This window comes from Amphiura filiformis, chromosome 12, assembly GCF_039555335.1.
Source record: "Amphiura filiformis chromosome 12, Afil_fr2py, whole genome shotgun sequence".
Taxonomy (NCBI): Eukaryota; Metazoa; Echinodermata; class Ophiuroidea; order Amphilepidida; family Amphiuridae; genus Amphiura; species Amphiura filiformis.
The window spans coordinates 3,147,083-3,169,534 of NC_092639.1; the positions used below are offsets into that span (position 1 = coordinate 3,147,083).

At 35.8% G+C, this 22,452-nt stretch overlaps 2 protein-coding genes across 2 annotated transcripts in view; one reads left to right on the top strand and one right to left on the bottom strand.

Moving 5' to 3' along the window:
- Window positions 1-22,452, top strand: part of LOC140165660 (UDP-glucuronosyltransferase 2A1-like) — a 455,852-nt gene that overhangs the window by 324,942 nt on the left and 108,458 nt on the right. The window lies entirely within an intron of this gene.
- LOC140165663 (rab-like protein 2A) overlaps window positions 1-22,452 on the bottom strand; it is a 47,037-nt gene that overhangs the window by 11,620 nt on the left and 12,965 nt on the right. Inside the window, exons 3-5 of the mRNA XM_072188960.1 lie at window positions 19,564-19,643; window positions 7,522-7,601; window positions 660-771 (exon numbers count right to left, since the gene is read on the bottom strand). Of these exons, the coding sequence (XP_072045061.1) occupies window positions 660-771; window positions 7,522-7,601; window positions 19,564-19,643 (272 nt within the window). The remainder of the gene's footprint in view (window positions 1-659; window positions 772-7,521; window positions 7,602-19,563; window positions 19,644-22,452) is intronic.

Here is a 22,452-nt window from a genome sequence, read left to right on the forward strand (position 1 = left end):
ATACTAATATAGTATGTGGAATGTTTTGCAGCAAGTTTTCACAAATATGTTTGAATGTTATTAAAATGTATATAATGCCCCAGTTTTTCCATCAGAAAATAAGGGAAGTTCTGATTTCTAAAAGAGTAACAATTCAATAATGCAAAATATTGACCATTGTCAGAGGCTGACACAAAGACAAGTGACTGTGGGTAAATATTGATTGGATTTGAGCAGATCTTTACCAAAATAGATCAAAATATTAGTATAGAGCATGGGGGATGTTCTCTGCAAGTTAATTTGAGGAACCTGGGGCCTATTTCATAAACACCTCAGTTAGATCAATCTTATGTTTGATCTGTCAAATCAGAATGAAAAACAGTTGTACATGTATGTCTTTGAGAAAGTTTTAGAAATATACATGTATGTATTGTAATTAAAAGACATGAAGTTATCAACTAAACAAATAGATAGGACAAAATAAATCACATCAGTGTCTTTTTTTTGTAAGAAAAATATTTTGTTTATTGTGATGACTGTGATGCCTCACAAGGGGAAAAGAAAATGGTGAGGATAGGGGAAAAGTAATTTGCAATGTCAGAGAAAATTGAGGGTGCAAATTGCGATGTACAATATGGCTTTATTTCCAAGTCTGCCCCAACCAGCTGAGGGAGACTTACCATCTATTTTATTAGCTGTACATAAACATGGTATTTCTGGTCTATATTCTCGTAATTCTTGATACCACTGAGGCAGGTTTTTGTATGTGACTTTTCTTGTGACATCAAACACCTGAAATCAAGAACAAAACAAAAATTAACATGGTCAATTACAAAGATGGTCAACACATAACATCGCATAAAATAAATTACAGGCACATTTAGGTTGTAATTGATGCAGTGGTAACTGCAAAAAAAAACCTGTTGAGAAGGAGAAAAAAGCTGAATATATGAGCGGAATATCACAGCGAGAACCAAAGCTCGCATTGGAGAACCGAAAATCGCTGTGAAAAGCCAAAAACATGATGCCTTTCAAATGTCGAATTATAACGTGACTCGATCTGATCCATGGAGGCATTTTTGAAAATTGAGTTACTATAATTATTACCTTTTAAAAATGCAAACATAGGTCATCATATGCACCAAAGGTATAGCATACTGGGCACTAATGTTCTGAAGTTTTGTGATGTGATGTGTATTTTCTTACATATTTAATTGTTTTTTACTCCCATTTTTTTCTTAAAGCCCCAATTTCAAATTCAAGGACCAGATCATGTCATATATCTTTTAAATCATCAACAATTAGTTTTCATGAAATTTATCCTAAATAATACTTCACCCAGAATTTTACCTACATGTAAATCCTGAAGACATGCTGTAAATTTTAATATATAGTACTAGTAATACTTACTATTAACTAAATCTCCTGAACAGAGTAATTGGGAACAGAGGTGAACATAAATGTAAGAAAATGTTATCTTTTTCCCTAAATCAAAACCAAATCTGCCAATTTTAATTAAAGAGGAGAACCTGTGCTAACAAGTACCCTGATTTGTCATATATATGGAAATGTATGTAAAATGGATTTTGTCTGGGCATTATTGCTCTTAGCTCATCTTTTAAGATTCCCAGGGTCTCAATGTGTGATGTAATGAAGCAAAATTAGTGGATGTCAAGCATATTAAATTCTAGCTTTTCAAACAAAGGTAAATTACATGTTGCAAAGCTTCAATTTGCTGTTTAACTGTCACACTTGAATCAACTGTTTGTACATGTAAGATGAGATATGAATGCTACTCCTTACACAATAAACAACAGAGTGAACAGTTTGGCAGTATCTAGACTTAATCCAACATCCATCTCATATTAGGCATGATCACACAGGAGCTTACCTCCGTGTTACCGTATACGGAGGTAGTGCAAGGTCATAACTTAACACGGATACTTGTCCACACGGTCCTTCCTCATGGTCTTTAACTCTAAGCACTCCTAGTTAGCTGCTTAGGTCGGTGTTTGCTTCATGGCAAAAATAGGAATATCCTGAAAGTTACATGGCCATTTGTTATATACCTGACTGTCCGTACTCTGCGATAGCCAAGTGTCGATTCATTTCAGGGCAATTATGTCCTACACATGTTTTTTGGTTAGCTGTTGTTTTCTTCTCCACTCAATTTCTATTTAGTGTCTTTCCAGACACTTATCAGCGCTTCTGTTTCTTCTTTTGATTAGTTTAAGTTTTTCGTCTTTTGTGGTGTTTCTTTCATGCTCATTCGGTGAGAAACGGAGATAATTTATTGTGAATTTATTGCGAAAGAAAATATAAAATGCGGCAAAATTGAAAGTGTTGTATCCATAAAGTGATTACAACGGAATCTTGTTCATACTGGCGCTAACATAGAATGACCACTCGTGTTAACGCGCTACCAAAGAGATTTCTCTGTGGTAAATCGTCCATGTTAAGCTTCGTGTTGGTTAACACGATACTTGTTCAGACGGGCGCTAACACAAAGCTACCTCAGAGGTAGCTTGGTGTTAGCTTAACACAAAGCTACCCCTAAGCCCGTCTGAACACGGCTTTAGAGTGTCATTGCATCGCATTTGTTACACTTCAAGTAACAGCAACAATTACAGCTCCTCCGTGCACTAATTTAAAACATAGGTATCAGTTTCAAACTTGTTCGTTTTTTTCCCTCTTCTTTCATGTATGTAGGCAGTGGGAAACAAAAATCATGTTTCTAGAATTGCATTGCAAATTGCAATGCATGCTGTGTAAATATCAACACAAGATCGTTCCCCCAAGTTTTAGTATTAGTGAAGCAGGCCGATGGAATAAACATGACAACGCTTTCTGAAAAAGAAGAGGGTAGCCTCCTAAATTGACCCAGGCTCTTGTTTTTGACATATGAAAGTATTGAAATGTTCATACATTCAAGTGCTACATAGAGTTGCACACTAGAGTCAGAATGATTTAAGATAGTGCCACGAACACCAGCATTCCTGCTACGCATCCATGACAATGCAAGCACAGAGAGTCTATAGGATGCAACAGACATGTGCAAATATGCATGTCTAAAATGACACATTCATTTAATTCTTACAGTAAATCAAGTTTTGCACATTCTTTTTTTATTGTGGCACCAAAAGCTTACAATATAATAAAAATGAGCAACTTGAAGTAGTACTACATATAAAAGTCCACTTACAGTATAATTCTCTTGCAAACATGACAAAGCAATATACATCACCTTGTCATACTCCGAGTCCAGCTAAATGTCTCCGCAAAATAAGTTACTTAATCGTCTACTGCATTTTCTAATAATTTCACAGGATGTCATTTATCTTGTCTTGTCTCTTCTCTCATTTCATGCTAAGATTTTGTTTCATTTAAAAGCACGTCAATTCTGATAGTTCTTTGTATGAATATATGGTCAACTGTATAGCTACACAAAGGCAAGCTTTTTCCAGAATATTCCTTTCAAGGCCTAAGCTAATTTCTTTCTAATTTGAATATTTCTTTTTCAAAAGCAGTCAAATTGAAAGGAAAAAATAAACTAAAAAATGATTTTTAATTTATCAATTTTAATTTATCAATTTATGTATCATCTGTTAAGGGGTTAGTGCATGAAAGCGCCATTTGCAATAGCTGCCCTATGTACATTTTGACAATGTCTGCATTCTATATTGTACACATATCTAAAATATGACACCTGGCAGCTATTGCTGATAGGGCCTTCTGGTCCTGAGCCCTCAATGTGATGAATAGTTGAATTCAATGATTCAGCATTCCATAATAACCCAATTAATGATCAACAGATTTTATATAGTCAATTTATACCGCCTGCATGAATACATTGCTGATGATTTGAGCTATAATCAGCAGAAATTCAGTGACCATCACCGCATTGAACAAGGTGTTTAAACAATCCTTAGGCTTGGAAATTGACAATATTGGGTTTCACTTTAGTGGTAGCACTGTAGTAAAATGCAACATATGCGTAACCTTAAGTAATTTGTACAAATTTAAATACAAAGAAATCAGCAAAGAAACAAATTAAATATCTGGACTTAATTGAAAAGTCTAGCATACATGTTACTAGGTCTACATTGAAATGCCACTATATTTCCTCTAAAATTCACAGAAATGTTTACTTGCAATTTAGTTCTAAAGATTTGAACTGGCAGCATTCTCAGTTCCAGTGTTGGGCCTCTTTTGATCTAACGGTAGAACGAGCACTTTGACAAAAATGCTGGGAATACTCACGAATAATTTCACTGTGTTCAAGTTGAATTCATAGATATTTACGACTTAGGCTATTTTTATGTCTGATGATGTCAGAAGTGAGTTTATTTGGGGTGAATGGGGGGGAAGCAGCAGGGAAAACAATGAAATGTACTCAATCCATGGGAATAATGCGCAAAAGGTGGGCAATTTTACTAATGTGCATGGGGGCTTTGAGACATGGTTTCTAAAGAGTTGTTATACATCTGCAAAGTCATTGTTTTGATTCAAAATATATTTCTAACCCATTACAGGATTACTGTAGCACCTGTGCTGTAATGCAATTATAATGTCTTTGGTCCATTATAACACAATGTGGATACATCTTGTATCACAGACTCATGCTGATGATGCAATACATTGTATGGTTTTATTAAATATTGCAAAGATAAATTTAAGAGCTACAGATAAAATATCTATTGTATACTCAATTTTCTTAACATCATGTGATGCTTCTTTCCATTATTGCAGCATCGTGATGAAAATCAAATATATACCATGCAATATATTTATACTAAGGAAGGGGTACCTGTAATTAAGAGTTATATTGGGACACCCTAAATTACCCAACCTTGATTTCTCAGAAGCCTGTACACAATGCTGCCGTATCGGGATGCTAAGCGAAGAAGTTAAACAAAATTCAACAAAATCTACTGCGCAACTAGGACTTTCTTAGCAGAGATCATAAAAATCTGGCTCCATCTTCATCGCAACCGATGAAGTGGAGTGTACATCAGACTTAAAAGAGGTTGAAACGTATATTGGGCTATTCCAACTGAAATCCATACACCCCCTGTAGAAGACATTACCTCAATCTCCCACACAGGGAGTGTGAATTTCAAATGGAGTCACCCATTCAGTGTCGTCTGCTCCAAAATGGGCTATTCCAGTTGAAATCCATACACTTCCTATGGAAGACATGACTGCAATCTCCCACACAGGGGGTAGTAATTTCAAACGGAGTCACCCGTTCAAGTAACCTCATTTGAAGTTCACACTCCCTGTGTGGGTGATTAAGGTCATGTCTCCCATAGGGGGTGTATGGAGTTCAACTAGAATAGCCAATTTTTATACTCTCTTCTCTCCCATAATTGTTAGATAAATATGTATTCAACCATTTTATGAAAATGTAGCTACAGTATCATTGTACACCTGTTTGCTTTTAATGCTGTAATAATTACGCTCAATTAACGATATCATCAATTCTTGTCAATTATTGATTGGAACACTGTAAACATACATGCTGCCACTAGCTTTACATTAAGTTTGATTTCATGACTGAATGAATGAAAGATATGCTTGTTTTACAATGAACCACTGTAAGCTACATTGTAGGTAATATTTCTGTGATATAGATTTCTTGGTACATATGAGGATGGTATCTGTTATATCATATCATCCTTGACTCTCACAGTGAGACTTTAGGCTACCATCACAATCATCATTGTCAGATTTGTAATTAGCTAATTAGTAAAAGCCGAGATTTTTACTGATTATGCCTGATTATGCTCATTAGCATAATTATACTCATTAGCATAATTATGCTCATAAGCATAATTATGCTCATTAGCATGGGCCTCATGGAAGAACAGAGGATACCGTAAAACATCCACTGAATGAGTAACCCAGGCAACAAAAGCATAATGTCTTACAAATAATGGAGTTACAATACCAATTATGGAGAGATATAAGATTTCACTCTTTCCTTACCATTAAATTACACAGGCTTGATGACAATGGGATGGGTGCATAATATGCAAGATAATTATGGAGAACAAAGCAGATTTCCTCCTATTACATGCATGTGCCTGATATAATCATAATGAGTGCATGTCATGCCTTGAGCAACGGTGATAAAACAACTGTATGTATCCCATAACAACTGCACTCTATGCGGCGCCGCTTCGCTATCTCTAAGGACCGCTATCTCTAAGGTTCGCTATCACTAATTACAAAAAAGGTCCACTATACCTAAGGTTCGATATCACTAATTTGAAATAAGACGGTATTTCTAAGGTTCGATATCACTAATTTTAAATAAGGTTCGCTATCACTAATTTATTGAAGGTTCGCTATATCTAAGGTTCGCTATCACTAATTTTAAATAAGGCCCGCTATTTCTAATTTTAACAAGCCCGGTATCCCTAAGGTTCGTTATCAGTAATTTGAAATAAGGTTCGTTATAAGTAATGTTCACTATCTCTAAGATTCGCTATCTCTAAGGTTCGATATAACTTATTTTAAATAAGGTCCGCTATATCTAATTTTAAATAAGATCCACTAACTCTAATTTAAAAAAAAAGGCTTGTTGTCTCTAATTCAAAATAAGGCCCACTATCTCTAATTTAAAATAAGGTTCGCTATCTCTAATTTAAAATAAAGCCTGCTATCTCTAATTTAAAATAAGGCCCGCTATATGCATATCTAATTTAAATTAGAGATAGCAGACCTTACTTTAGATTAGAGATAGTGAATCTTATTTAAAATTAGAGATAGGGAATCTTATTTAAAATTAGAGATAGTGGGCCTTATTTAAAATTAGAGATAGGGGGCCATATTTAAAATAAGAGATAGTGGGCCTTATTTAAAATTAGTGATAATGAACCTTAGGTATAGCGAACCTTAATCAAAATTAGTGATAGCGAACTTCAGAGATAGCGAACCTTAATTAATTAGTGATAGCGAACCTTAATTAAAATAGTGATAGCGAACCTTAGGTACAGCGAACCTTGGGGAACTAAATGTCTGAATATGAGTCCACAATTATGTCAAAATTGCTTTGTTGTTGACCTGACCTGATAAACAACAAATTCCATTTTAAGGTGTATGTTGGGACATGTGCAAACATTTCAAATACACGTATGCCAAAAATCAGGTTTGAAAAAAAAAAATTAACCAATCCCATCTTTTATTCAAGATCGTATATTATGGCTTTAATTAGAGATAACAATCAGATTACATCATACTCAGGGGTGTAGGCAGAGGGCTGGTTGCCCACCAAAGGCCAAAAAGGTCTACTTGAAAAAAAAGAAGAAAAAAAAAGGTTTTTTGTATGCTTTTTCGGTCAAAAAAAGGTCCAAAATTAACCAAAATTTTGCAGGCATATTGAGTGAAATATTTAGGTTCTTTTTAAAAATGCTTTTGGTCAAAAAAGTCCAAAATTTTGTTTAAGGTCCAAAAAAGGTTCACTTTTTCAAAATCAGTCCCCCCTCAAATAAATCCTGGCTACCCCCCTGACCATACTCTCTTGTGTTTCTTCCTTACCATTATACATGCATGTGCTTGATGATAATATGATGGGTGCATACTACTAAATCTCTCTTGTCCGGCTGTGTCCCAGAAGTCTGTATGCAAGAACAAACAAATTTAATATGAAATTAGAACTTAAATACGATATAAACAATGACTTAGATCAATCTTCTTGATATTGGTTCTTAGTTACCGGTACTTGAAAAAAAAAACCACTTAGGCTACAAAATTCAGTAGCAGTACCGTACTCTACACTATGAACATTATTTGACTACTAAATATTTCCTTTTCCTTTTTGATAACAAATGACCATACACTCAAAACTACAACATTCAAATACTTGTACATATTATTCAGTGTTTGCATGTACAAATACTAGTTCAATGCAAGAAAAAAGCATTTCAACTTGAATCAACAAATCCAAACATGGATAAGACCACAGAAAGGGATTTCTCACAAATCCTGCCCTGTTGTATCTCCACAATCACTATGGACCGCAATGGCCTCATTCCAATTTCAATAACCTCAAATATAAAACAATCACAATGCAAAATTTGACCTCAAGTTGAAGAGTATGAGTTTTTGTACCCAAATTTTCAGAGGTCAGTCAATGGATATACAAATGTATTGGGGTTAAAGAACTGTGACCTGATAGATGAGCATGTTGTGGATCCTAGTGAATGCTCATCTAAATTATGCAATTAGAAAATTCATTTACTGAGAAACTACTTCATAATACAAAATCAACTCAAATTGCAAGCCCCTTTTAATACCAAATGAAGCAGCTACTGAAACAGGGATACAACAAAACAAATAATTCACTGGTTGCAACACCAATGACTAGTCAGGTTTGTATGTTATTACATTAGCTGTAGTTTTCAGTAGTACGCATACATTACCTCTCATGAATTTTTCAAAACGCTTTTCTATGAAATCTGCTTAAGGATTGTGTTTCATTGACAAGCTGCAGCTGATAGCTTCAGGTGTCTCTTTTCTCTGCATACAAGTTGTCCCTTTTATTTAGGGAGGAAATAAGGTCCCAAATTTTTGGACATTGATGTAAATCATTTAACTTTTTTTCAATAGATATTCTTTTTTTAAATTTTTTTATTCTGGTTTGATTACCGATACTTCAAAAACAACAAATTTTACAGAAATACATGTAAAGGGGGAGGCAGAAAAAATGTGAGAAAAGAAAAAGAAAATTCTTACTTTATAATGCACATGAAATGATCCAACCCACTCAAGCCAAAATAATGCCTGCAATTCTGACAATTGATTCCTATCCGAGTAATTCATCGTAGAAGTGATGTAATAATCCTGGTGGGTTCAGTTTGTATTTAAAGGTAGGACGTATGACCGTTCCAGGATTTGAAAATGACCCCTATTTCACGGGGAATCGAGGACATTTGCAGCGATTTTACCCCCTATTTTTCATGAAATCAAGGAAAATTTGCCCCAAATACCTCCCTATTTTTATCATTTTGAGGACGCATTTTCATTTCACCCCCATTATTACGGGGAATCGAGGACATTTTTCCGAAATAAATACCCCTATTTTTACCATTTCAAGAACGCTTTTGATTTTCCCCCCCCTATTTCACGGGGAAATGAGGACAATAAAGAAAACTGTAGCGGTAAAACGCGGACGAAAGTCCTAGAAATACACCCTATTTTCCATTTCAAGGACAATTTTGCTCCAAAACACCCCTTAATTTGGACAATCGTAAACAATTTTGTCCTCGAAAATTCCATGGACATTTCTTGAAAAGTACCCCTAATTGGAACCATCATGCGTACACATTGTCAGTGAAGACTGAACCCACCGGGGTAATAATCGGATTAACTACCATAGCAATAGATACAATTTTTGAACAGATCGCCCTGCACTACAAGCAGATTACACTCTAACAGGTGCAAGTGATCAGCCTGATATTTAGACCCCGTTTAGACTAGGGAAGTCGCACTTCAACAACGACTTTTTTGAAGTCGAGTTCAGTCAAATTCAGGTCTAAACAGGTACAGTCGTTGTTCAAGTACGACCGAAGTCGAGTTCAAAAGTCGTTGTTCAACAATGCTCCCGAGGTTCATTAAGTCGAATTGAATTCGACTTTGTCGTGGTTGAAGTGCGACTTTTCCTGGTCTAAACAGTCAGTCGAATTGAATTCGACTTTTTCATGTGGCCTGAATTCTGTGAGCCGCCCCGCGGATGAATTTTATATGAACCATGACGTCACAAGTTGAGCAGTGACGCGTTCTGCACATGCTCAGAATGAGGAAAATACGTGTTAAAAATTCAATATGGCGACGTACTCAAAACGTTTCTACCGGAAAGTTAACGCTGACTTTTATCTCAATTTTACTACTTTGCATGTAGATTTTGTGTTTAAAAAGTATACAGGCATTTAAGGTTAGCCGAGAGTTTTTCATGCGCTTGATTTCAGAGGGGCGTAAGTTCATAACAGAAACAGCCATGCAGAAAATGAACAAGCGTGCTGGGACGTGAGGCCTACTTGCAATAGAATATTGATCCACGGTCAAGACATGAAACTTGGCTTAGCTCGTGCCCGGAGCTCGTGAGTCGGGGCGGGCGGGGGGTTACATGAGGGGCGACATACCGGGTCGGATGCCGGGGGAGGGGTACAAGCCATTTTCGGCAATTTTCATAAGGATTTTATAAATTTTAAAATTGATTGGGGCACATCGTCAAGCTACGCCCTGGAAAATGTGTTGATTTTGAATTTATAGCCTTGATATCTTTGATGAAATAAATCAATGCTGCTATTCCCCTGATTACAATGTAATAGGGTACAACAATAACATCAACAACAATATCAAAAAGCAATTATTTGCAAATCGAATTTGGGAAGAATATTCAAAAAGACAGACTTAGCAGGCCTACAAATTTCTGAATTACTAGTGCACCTGCAGCTGTGAGAGCCCTGATGCTGTGAGAGCACTGGCATGATAGCGATACTGCTTGACCCCAGATGACCTTTGACCTCGGTGTAATTTTTTTCATGCTCCCCTCATACGAAGGATTCCACTTATCAAGTTTAAGCCCAATGGGGCAAAGTTTAAATTTAGCCCCTACATGACCTTTGACCTCGGTTGGCCTCAATTTTGTTTTTATGCATATATTCCCCTCGTATCAAGGATTCCACCCACCAAGTTTGAGGCCGATAGGACAAAGTTTGAAATCCATGACCTTTGACCTTTGACCTCGGATGACCTCCATATAATGTTTTTCATGCTCCTCTCATACGAAGGTTTCGACCCACCAAGTTTGAGCCCGATCGGGCAAAGTTTGAAATTTGACCCCCTCCGTAATAGGGTACAACAATAACATCAACAACAATATCAAAAAGCAATTATTTGCAAATCGAATTTGGGAAGAATATTCAAAAAGACAGACTTAGCAGGCCTACAAATTTCTGAATTACTAGTGCACCTGCAGCTGTGAGAGCCCTGATGCTGTGAGAGCACTGGCATGATAGCGATACTGCTTGACCCCAGATGACCTTTGACCTTGGTGTAATTTTTTTTCATGCTCCCCTCATACGAAGGATTCCACTTATCAAGTTTAAGCCCAATGGGGCAAAGTTTAAATTTAGCCCCTACATGACCTTTGACCTCGGTTGGCCTCAATTTTATTTCGCGCATTATTCCCCTCCTATCAAGGATTCCACCCACCAAGTTTGGGCCCGATCGGACAAAGTTTGAAATTTTGACCTTTGACCTTGACCTCCGATGACCTTCAAAACCACATGGCCAACATGCTTTTTCCCAATACCTATCTATATCCCAAATTTCAGCACGATGCGACCAAGTGCGGCGAAACGCATAGCCGGACAGACAGACAGACAGATAGATAGATAGATAGATAGACAGATAGAGACCGCTTATTATTTTATTAGTATAGATATAAAGTGAAAAACAATCAATCACGATTCACTGCAGTCAGCGAATCAATCAAATAAAACTAAAAAGAAAGGAGCAAGAAAGAATAAAGAAATAGTGAAAAAGAGAAAGAAAGAGAGAGAGAGAAAGAAAAAAAGAACGAAAAAGAAAGTAAGAAAGAAAAAGAAAGGAAGAAAGAAAAGAAAAAAAAAAAAAAAAAAGAAAAGAGAAAGAAAAGAGGAAAGAAAGGAAGTAAAAATGAGAAAAGAGAGAAAAAAGGAAAGAAAATTCAGCCACATGGGGACTCGAACCCACAAAAATTGTTCATAACAGATTCTCAGTCCAACGCTCTATCCACTGGACCATACATCAGCTTACGCAATTTCTTATTCTCAAGCGGATATGTAACTATAATTTGATGTAATTACTTGATTACAATCGCGTCCGCACAATGGCTCTTAGAATAAACACGCATGTCGGCGCTGAAATTTTGAACGAACTGATGGAGGAAAAACCTTGTTTTTGCAATACTAGCTTCAATTTGGAGTGAAAATCAAATGGGATAGCAATTGGCAGAATGTTGAGAAATAATGTAGGTATTCAGATGTCTAAATTAACGCCCGTTATCAAGATATCGATAATTTCACAAAACAGTTTTTTCTCAGACAAGATTCGCGAAAATGTTCCCCAAAAACGGGCTTTTTAAATTTGATCGGTACTGTATTTGGTTCTTCCCCATGGCAACATTATTTCTTTAATCTATTTGTAATACAATAAAAAAAAGGAGAAAACAATCACTCGGCGTGGTTTTATACGGAGCGAACATTTGAAAAAACTGCATGGAGCGTGTTTTTGATCTTGTGAACATGGTGCGTAAAAATGATTTAAACGAAGGATTTTCAAACGGATTCTAAAATTTTTTATACACACACAAAAATAATGTAAAGATACATCCATGCACCAACATTTGTCTCACTGCGATATTGCATTGCTGAGAAAACGCGGTCTTAGAGAACAACTTTATACGTCTTTTATACGTTTTTTATCGTTTCTTCGTGTAACCTTAAAATAGAATATAATGAATTATAATCTTAGGTTTGATAAAAAAAATACTGGACGACAGAGGGCGTAAATAGTCGTAATCGAATTCAACAGAGTCAACTTCGTTCGGGCGCATAGTGTAAACACCCACTAAAAACCACAAACACGAATTAATTTATGCTAATCCTCTGTCTTAATCGAATTTGATGTCGAATTTGAATTCGACTTTTCTCTAGTCTAAACGGGGTCTAATATTCTATAGAATTATGATACAGGACTTAATCCCTGTTCTTTGACATCTATGGTTCAATGCATAGGTACCGAGTGAACGTTGTAGTGTATATGGTGATTAATTACATCACTTTTACGGCGAATTACTGCCCAGGTATTGTAATGCTGAAAGTGAATACCCCATACTATGTGTGGTCATGTGATATTTTCAAATCTTTCTGATGGACCGTATTTTTAATATGCGACCCCGGAAGAAATATCTTACCCAATACCCTTCCCAGAATACTTTGCAACATGATACATCACCTCATCTCATCAAATGACACTCCATACAGGTAGGTTACCTTAGTTTTCATTTTGAGAATGTACTGGCTAAAAGAAATTGCATATTTTGCAAGATGGAGATGTATGTGCTCTATTCATTGAGTACATTTTGTCACTACATTATTCACTATTGCACTAGATAGCAAATCAGCACAGATAATTGAAATGGGTGAACTGCATTGTGGGAAGTGTAAGATATCTTATTTGATGTGACCCCATCACAAACAAGAATTTGTCTTTAAAAAAGACAAGTTCACGTATCCGTGACCCCATCACAAAAAACACAATTAGCTGTCTCCAACATTGAACTTTATGATTTCTGATGTTTTGTAGTGACCTCTAACCATGCTTATCCGTTGATAAAAGATGCAAAATAGTGATTTTATGTGACAAAATAAAGACAATAAAGTCAAATATATTACAAATTCCTGAAAATTTTCATTATCGTAATTATCTTTAAAACAAGGCTACTAAAAACTCCTATTTTGATGTGTGTCATACAAACTGTAAATGATGTGCTACTGTCCATGGCTTAAGTCATCCCTATTAAACGGTCCCTTAATGGCGGAATAACACATTTTTTATCCATCTAAAATCATGCAAGAATCATGCATGTCATGCCATATTTGTCTTGTTGTGAATGCCAAGGTCAGATATCGAGGCAAAGTGTTCACTTTACAACAGCTTCATGTTGATTATTAAAGCTTGCTTTAGGAAACACACACAAGGCTAACTCCAGCGTGACAGACGGGACATTTAGATAGGCTCTTTTTTTTCCAAATGCCTCAACAAAAAAATCTACAAGACATATCCCAAATTGTTATACTCCAAGTCAAAGAGAACATGTCATAATTTAATTTAAAACACACAAGATGAAACCAAGTGATTCAATGGCTGTATGGTTGCAAATTGAAATACAGCGTGACAGACGGACGGAAAAAGCACCCATTTTTTTTTTTAAAGTACATTCTTGCAAAACTCTATCTGTTCTCAAGACTCAAGTGAGATTTATTGAAAAATGCTGTCATAAACTCTCAGTAAACATCATACTCAAAAAATACAAAGCTGAGATTTTTATACCTGGGCTCGCCAAAGTCGTGACAGACGGGACGTGACAGACGGGACCATTTTTGAACATTTTTTACAGTGATCTTTAGAGCAATGGTGAGTTTCTCAAATATAATTTTGGGATTTATTTTCATACAGAAATTACAAACAACATCTAATCATGATAAAATATTACCTTAAACATCATTTGAGGCCTCTCATGCGAAGGGAGTCAACCTCAAACAGCCAGTACCCATAAAATGATCAAATTTTAGTGTTTACAATGGTTTGACTGCCAGATGGAATTTTAATTGTCAAAATGAGCATTAAATCATTTTTATTTGCCAAAATTTAGTGCAGAATATGAATCTGAAGTAAAAAACCAAAAATTTCTGACTTGAAAATTTCCCCCCCATTTGATTGTACATGGTAAGAATGCTAAAATGTGACAGACGGACACATTTTGAGATGGAATATCTTCTATACTAAATGTCAGTAAACAATTTTACTTTGTTTTTTATATGAGGCCTACTTGATATGAGATAGGAATTAAGTTTTGAACAAAAAATATATTAAAATATGGAAAATAAACAACTTTTTGATGTTTTTCTGTGACAGACGGGACATTTCAATACCCACATTTGAAGGCCGCAGTATACATTTATAATGTTACTGATGGGTTAAAATTTTGTTCTGGAATTGCAGTAGAGATATCAAAGCTAATATTAAACCACTAATATATCTTTTGTGCATGTACACTGGGATCAGCAATACTCATAAGATCAGCAATTTCCTGCAAAATTAGTGATACACAAACCTGTTCCAGTTCCCACTACTTCAAAATGTCATAAAAATATATTAAATTGTGCAAGGCAAAAAACAAAAGTGGTTTCTGAAAGCTTTGTTAGTCTACTTTCCAGGACACAATAACTTGGAAGCATTGAATGAACTTTTAAAATTTATGAAAATGTACCATTTCTGTGGAGTTAGCCACAAATGGAATGACAATCATGTAAATAAAGTCCGATTCAGACTCCACACACTAGGATCCACAACATGCTCATCTATCAGGGCACAGTTCTTTAACCCTAGTACATTTGTACATTCATTGAATGACCTTTGAAAATTTGGGTACAAAAATTCATACTCTGCAACTTGAGGTCAAATTGTGCATTATGATTGTTTAATTGAGGTTATTGAACTATGCCATTGGGATGAGGCCATTGTGGTCCATCGTGACATCACGATGCGATGCTTTTAAAACTGAAACCTGGTCAGGTTTCTACGAGCTCGGCAGTGAAAATTCTCATCTTGCGGTGGAAATTTCATCTGCGATAAAAATTGCACTTTGTTCAACTTTCTTCACATCGCACTGTGGTATCGCAGCCATGCACGCTTATGATTGGCTGCTGGAAACTCAAGGATGGCAGTGTTTCAAAATCGCATGGCGCTGTGATGTGGAGTCTGAATTGGACTTAATTCAACAAATTTTGTATATTTTTGAATAGATTAGGTCTACATGAATAATCTAGTCAGTTGAAAATGTTTTGTAACTGCATTCAACTTCAATTTATCAATAATTGTGGCACTTGATTATGAAAGTGATGTACCTGTGCTTACAGCAGTACTACATGTATAGTAGGGGTCTATCGGTGGGGATTTTTTGTTGAAAAAAAGGGGGTCACAGAGTGTGGGCTCCAAGAAAATGGGTTCATTCGGTGTGGGAATTAATTCATGCAAAATATTGGGTGTCATTGACCGTGAAATTTTCTGGGCAAAAATGTGCAATTTCCAAGCTAAAATGGCTAAAAAAAAAGGTCATTGGGTGTAAGCTGACGAGAAAAGGGGTCACTGGGTGTAGAGTTTGCATCAAACACAGGGGGTCTATTGACAGGCACAATTGACAGAATTACCAATATATGGGAGTGCCCCCCCCCCCAGCGTTGGCCATAGCCGGTATCGCGGAGCAAAATGCTACTCAATTTTGATCACTTTGCTACACAATTTGGAAATGTGTATCAATTTTATGCCTTAGAAATGTTAAGTGTGCAAATGTAACAAAAATCAAGTAGAGCAAGCTGATAATGCTACGCATAAAAAATGTCTCACTTGAAGTGAAAAGTATTGAATAATTTACACAATCCTACATTGTAGTCAATATAATTTGAGCTGACTTTTCTCCAATTTTTTGCTCTTTAATTTGTAAACAGTAACAATTTTGCCGGGCAATTTTGATAGGTCACTACTTACACATTAATGTTGACACTTGAATTACCCATCTCACAATGCGACAAAAAGATATCTATCCAAAAGGACATTTACTCAGGTTGCTACGTGCAAGTATTTCAAATTGAATTATTTCCAGTAAGAGTGACACTAACTGACATAACGATACAGTGGTCATGCAGGGCTAAGACAAATCACCTTTAGACAGCCCTGCCTTCAGGCTAAGGGTACAGGTTTCTCTTGTTTCGGATGTGAGTCATCTATATTCAAGAATAAAGGGTAGTTTTCTGAAACTAAACAACTTGTTTAGGGTACATTTTCAAATTTTTGGTAAATTACGAGTCCAAAAAGGAACATTTTTACTAGCCAAAATCTCATTTGGGGGTAAATTCTATTTTAAATTACCTTAGATAGGGGCTAAATTTGCTGGTAGGGTAAAACTCGTTTAGGTGGTGTTTAAAAAAAATTTGGTCACGCATGTGTACACTATCATACTTGAGTGGCCCCCTGGGACAAATATACAGCCAATCACACTAAAATATACAAGTTGCAGATAGGGCTCTCAACTAACGGGTAATTATGTACTCGGGTACCCGTTTGAATTTTCGGGCGGGAATCCGGGGACCCGAAAATACGAAAAAAATAAATAAATAAAATTTTTTCTTAAAATAGGTCCAGTGGTTCTCTAAAGTCGCTGAAAACTTTGAAAAAAATTATTTAAAAAAAAAAAAAATTTTAAATTTATTTTTCCGGTACTTTGACCCCTGAATTCGGACCCGGGTAGGCCAAGAACGGGCGGGAACTCGGGTACCCGGGAATTGGTGAGAGCCTTAGTTGCAGATATATGGTACATGACTACATGTACTTCAATTTGTTTCTTGTTGGAAAGTCAGCTGAATAAAATAACAAAAAAAGTGACTTTTCATGACCTGTATGCATTTGACTCTAGACAATTATTGAATACTGCAGGCCCGGGACTGCAGGCAAGTTTGTGGTTAAGGACTCCACTGTGACATGTTCAACCACAGCACTGGGAACACAGTTTGAATTGAAAAATATTGCAGTTTCTTCATGATTAATGTCCACATAATAATAAGTGCAATTTATAACAATTGAAAATTTTTCATTTTCTTTTTTCTTAAAATCTTTCTAGCAGCTGCAGGAGCAGGACTCAGATCTATGTCTTTTGAACAAATAAATGAACACCCCTCACTCAAGTGGAACAGTTGGCATTTATATAGCTCTTAAAATTTGATCACATAAATTTAGCCCTTTTCATCATTAACTTCATCAATCAACTTATTTTTGTCTTTAAAATATAAGTAATTACATGCAATGTGTATGTTTTGGAATCCAATATAAAATAGCATTTGCATAATTAATAATTAACAGTGTGGATTGTATTTTCCTTGTCTGTGATCAATCACCCATGGCAGATCCTATTGCTAGTAATTGTGTCTATAGATCTGAACAACCTCATCTACATGCTCGTATTCTTGTTTCTATTCAATCAAGCTTGCAATGCCATAAGCTTGTTACCATGCTTACCTCAACTAGCAATGAGAAAAAACTTGCTAAGAGACACTTTACATGCAAGGCATTGAGCAAAATCAATGTTCATTTGAGATCTAATATTTTCTTGCTCATGAAAATTCCATCAAACTTGCAGTTCCTAATACCATATAAGATAGCTGTCATATTACTGAAAACAATGTTAAATTTATAGAAAATAGAAATTGATCACTTTGTAATCTCAAAACCCATTTTGTGATAAAGAGCTCTGATACAGTATATCTTACATTTCCCAAAATGCATTTCTCCCATTTTAGTTTTCTATGCTGATTTATCTAGTGCAACATGGGTCGATAGTGATGAATTGTACCTCAATGAATAGAGCACATCCAGATCTGGAAAAGTATTAATAAATTCTTGACTATCCACCCATGATTAGCCAGTCTAATCTCAAAATGAAAACAAAGGGAACATGTACAAAGTAATGGGTGTGTCATTTAATGAAGTGAGGTGATGCATCATGTTGTAAAGGATTCTCTTCTGTCATACATATTACTTGATCATTCCTGTTCAGTTCATTTTTCACACAGTTTTCATTTAAATGAGAATTGGACACCCAGCAAATTTGGCATTTGAACAAAATTCATTCTCTTAAGATTTGAATGAACTGAATGCAACTGTTGACATCAATGTTTCAGGGGAATATTACAGACACATGCACCTCATCAATTTGGATAACATGCAATTTCATGCCACATTTATCTTAAACCCTTCATGTAGCTTTTCATTTTTTACATAAAACAGAAAGAATGGGGAAGAACCAAGAGGTAGAACCAAAGAGTACCAACTCAAAATTGCCCTGTGTGTAACGCTATGGTAAATTCCCATATTGGTTTATCACCCATGGAGAGTAAATAGTGTATCTGGCATTTACTGGCATGAGCCTCAAATCAAATTAATTTGTGTCTTCATTACAGAAAAAAGCGTGTGCCCGGGGGGCCACTCAAATCAAACCAGCAGAAAAACGCCGAAAAGGGTAGGGTTTTTGCCCTGTGCACGGCCCGCTCAGGCCGTGATAAGGGTATCTATTTCAAGCTTTTTGCAAAAAAAGGTAGACTTTTTAGCGACTTAGGCCTACAAGTCGGTGTTAAGGGTAGTGATTTTTATGTTTTATCGGAAGCCGTTTTCCAACTGGTAGGCCTATTTTACATACATAGCAAAAAATATTAAAGCTCGTACAGGAGCTCGAGTATTAGGCCTACTTTATTGTATCAGTGAAAATGGTGTAGGCCTATATTTTGAGTTGATCGGCGATCATCGGTGAAAAGGTTCCTATTTTGTTCTAAGGTCAGTGATAAGGGTTCATTTCGGTGTTTAGGGTTACTTGAGGATGACAACACATAATGGGATGTGAGTACCCCCTCCCCCGGGAGCATGTGTTATTGGAACATGTGTTAGACCTGTAACGCAAACAAGCAATTAAAGGTTACGTGCATGGCGAAATAATCCGGAGATCCACTATTTTCTGTCCATGAGTGACACACAAACATGGCGGAATCAGTACTCTTTGATTCTACCTCATTGGTAAGCACACATCTTGGGTTGAGGGCTTACCCTATGGTACTTTCCGGATATGTTCCCTGGAAAGACCCACTGTCAGCTCCCAAAGACACACCACCTCAAAATTTTGGGGAACATACCCACCAAAATTTTTTTTCCCAGGTACTTTCATCGGTCAGAAGACAAAAACACAAAAAATAAGCAGCTACAACTTACCTACTGCTACAGGCTTGCCGTTAACTTTTGTGTCATACCTAAATAATGTAAGCGCATATGTTGAAAGTTGTTGTGGTTGGCTGGGAGATGAAGGTTAAGGAATTGAATTTTCAGTCACATTATCTTCTTCACATTTCACCAATATCACAAATCACCAAGTCCATACACTGTGCACAAAGGACAGTAACTACAATGTAATGAATTCATAAAACATTTATCCAATTATTTCCCATTAAATTGCATAAAATAGTTGATTCAATTTCAATTCAATCTTTTGAAATTTGAAAATACTTTACACAAAAGATGATTTTCCCTTAATTCTTTTTACTCCCACTTTCCAATGTTATATCACTTCTTTCTGAGCGGAAGAATTTATCTTCAGTCTGCGTTTGATAAATGTTGCAAGAAATCAATACAGTGACATTTTCTCAATATCTGATGAAATCTAATCACAATACCTGAAGTTGTTAATTTCTTCTGATCCTAGTATTCATGTATAATTAGGCACCAGAGTTTTGCGCGGTTCGCGCAAAAGCGCACATTTTCGCGCATTTGGGTGTCCAAAGCGCATTTTGGGTTCCATCGAGAATGTTCACGATTTTGACCCATCGATAAGCTTAAAGTTAAAACTTACGATTTTATGCCCCAAATCGGCAGCATTTACAAGAAAAGTCACGCAATATTGGTTCTAACTTCACTTATGTACATCAAAATACAAATAACGATCATTAAACCAAGCATAATGTGGGAAATTTACCCTTGCTTTCGACATTTCGATCAACGATTTGTGATGGTCGCCATCTTTATTTTCTATTTTTTCAAGAAACTGGACATGAACCCGGAAATGAACAGGAAGTAGGCCGTAATTGATTGACATGCCATCGTTTTACCGATGTTTTTTCGTGTTTTGCATTGATAACAGGGGATCACGCATTTTAGGGCCATTCTTCGGTCACGTGTGTGACATAACTAGGGGTATTTCACACTAATGCTCCTGTGCCTGCTTTATAAATAAAACAGATAACAACATATCTTTTGCATGATAGTTACACTAATGTCTATACTTTTCAAAAATATTTTAATTTTTTATTTACGTTGTGTTATTTTCGTGTCAGGGGTCAACAAAGGGTCGGTCACGTGTGTGACATCAGACGGATGCAAGTTTTTGGATTTTAAAATTCAATTCTAAATTTCTGTGAATGTTAAGGGACCTACATATTCATACCAAATGTAGTAAAGCATTGATATCTTGCAATTACAATGACACCAACATTGACAAGAAACATTCATGCCTAGCTGTGTTAATTGAGGGTTTGATACTAAATGTTTGGTAACGTGTGTGACATTTGGTTTTGTTCGTCTGAATGTCACACACGTTACCAAACTTTTGGGTGAACAATTAAAGTATTTTATAAAAGCAAATTTATATCCAAATTTATTTATTATATGCCCTATAACCAACTAAATGTATTGTTTAGGCAAAAACAGTGGTGTCATGTCAACAATCACTTCATACAAACCTTCCATTAAAACTTAAATAACTGGATGGTGACACAGAAATCCATATTCTTAGGGGTAGGGGTAAAACATGGGTCAGTTTTTGCTCTTTTAAGAATATTTCAGGTGCTGTTGAGCTAAAACTTTGTGTTTAGGTTCATTTTGTGATTTACTTTTATATAGCAACTACAAATCTGGTAAAAATTACATGTTTGGATTTTTTTTCTTCCATAAAGTCCATTTTTAGCCTATTTGTGTGTACAATCAAGGTTTTATCACATTTGTGAGGACACAACCACAAAATGATACCATAGCAGCAAGGTATCAAGAATGTTGGTACTTATTTTGGTGTCAGTGGATAGAGAAGACCCATAGCTATACATTGATACCAAAATTCAACATCATAGGGTGCTCTTAATGGAATTCCATGGCGGAGTTTGTACGTCACACACATTACCAAACTTGTCACACACGTGACCTCGGTCACGTGTGTGATTTGTTAATTATCATGAATTACGTAAAAATTAAGAATAAATATTTCCATTTTGGAAGCTGGAATGGAGGGTATAATCAGTCTACCTTTTGACATAAAATATGAAGTTCAGTTAATAAAGTCTTTTCTGATGGTAAAAACAATTGCATGTTTTTGGTCACGTGTGTGACATACAAAACCAATTAATTTGTTTCGTTAATTACGCAATTGTTGTGGTTTGAAAAAATTTTCAACAGTTCTGATTTGTTTTAGTGGCGTCATAACAGCACATTTTTCAGGAAATTAAAAGAACACAATTATAAAAAGTTAAAACTGCAGTAAGTGTAAAAATGGCCCAAAAACCTAACTTTTAGACCCAAAACTAACAATTATGTTAATTTATGCAAATTAGGGTGTTCGGTGATTAATTTTTCATGAAAATTACAGTTCTTAAAACTTTGAACTGTACTTGCAACAAAAAAGTTTTAAAATAAATGATACCTACAATATTTGATTTTTTTCAAATTAGTTTCATTTTCTGAAGAATGGCCCTTTAGCGCATTTTGACCTATTTTTTGGCGCATTTTCGCGCATTTTGAAAAGTGGCCAGCGCATTTTGCTGTTTTAAATCGCGCAAAACTCCGGTGCCTATGTATAATGAATATTTCAGGTCAACTCAACACACTCACTGTTTGAAGTAAATGGGCTATTCCAGCAAAATCAGCATATGCAAACCAATCTGTTGGTAAGTACACATTTTTACATAATGTTATTTTAATGTTGACAAAATATTTTCCAAAAATGTTTGCCAAAAAGTCTTTCCTGTTACATTGTACCTGACAATTAAGTTTCTTTTGGCACTCCTTAAACCTAATTCCAGCAACTTTTTTAAAAATCAAAAGCCTTTTAACAACAAAATC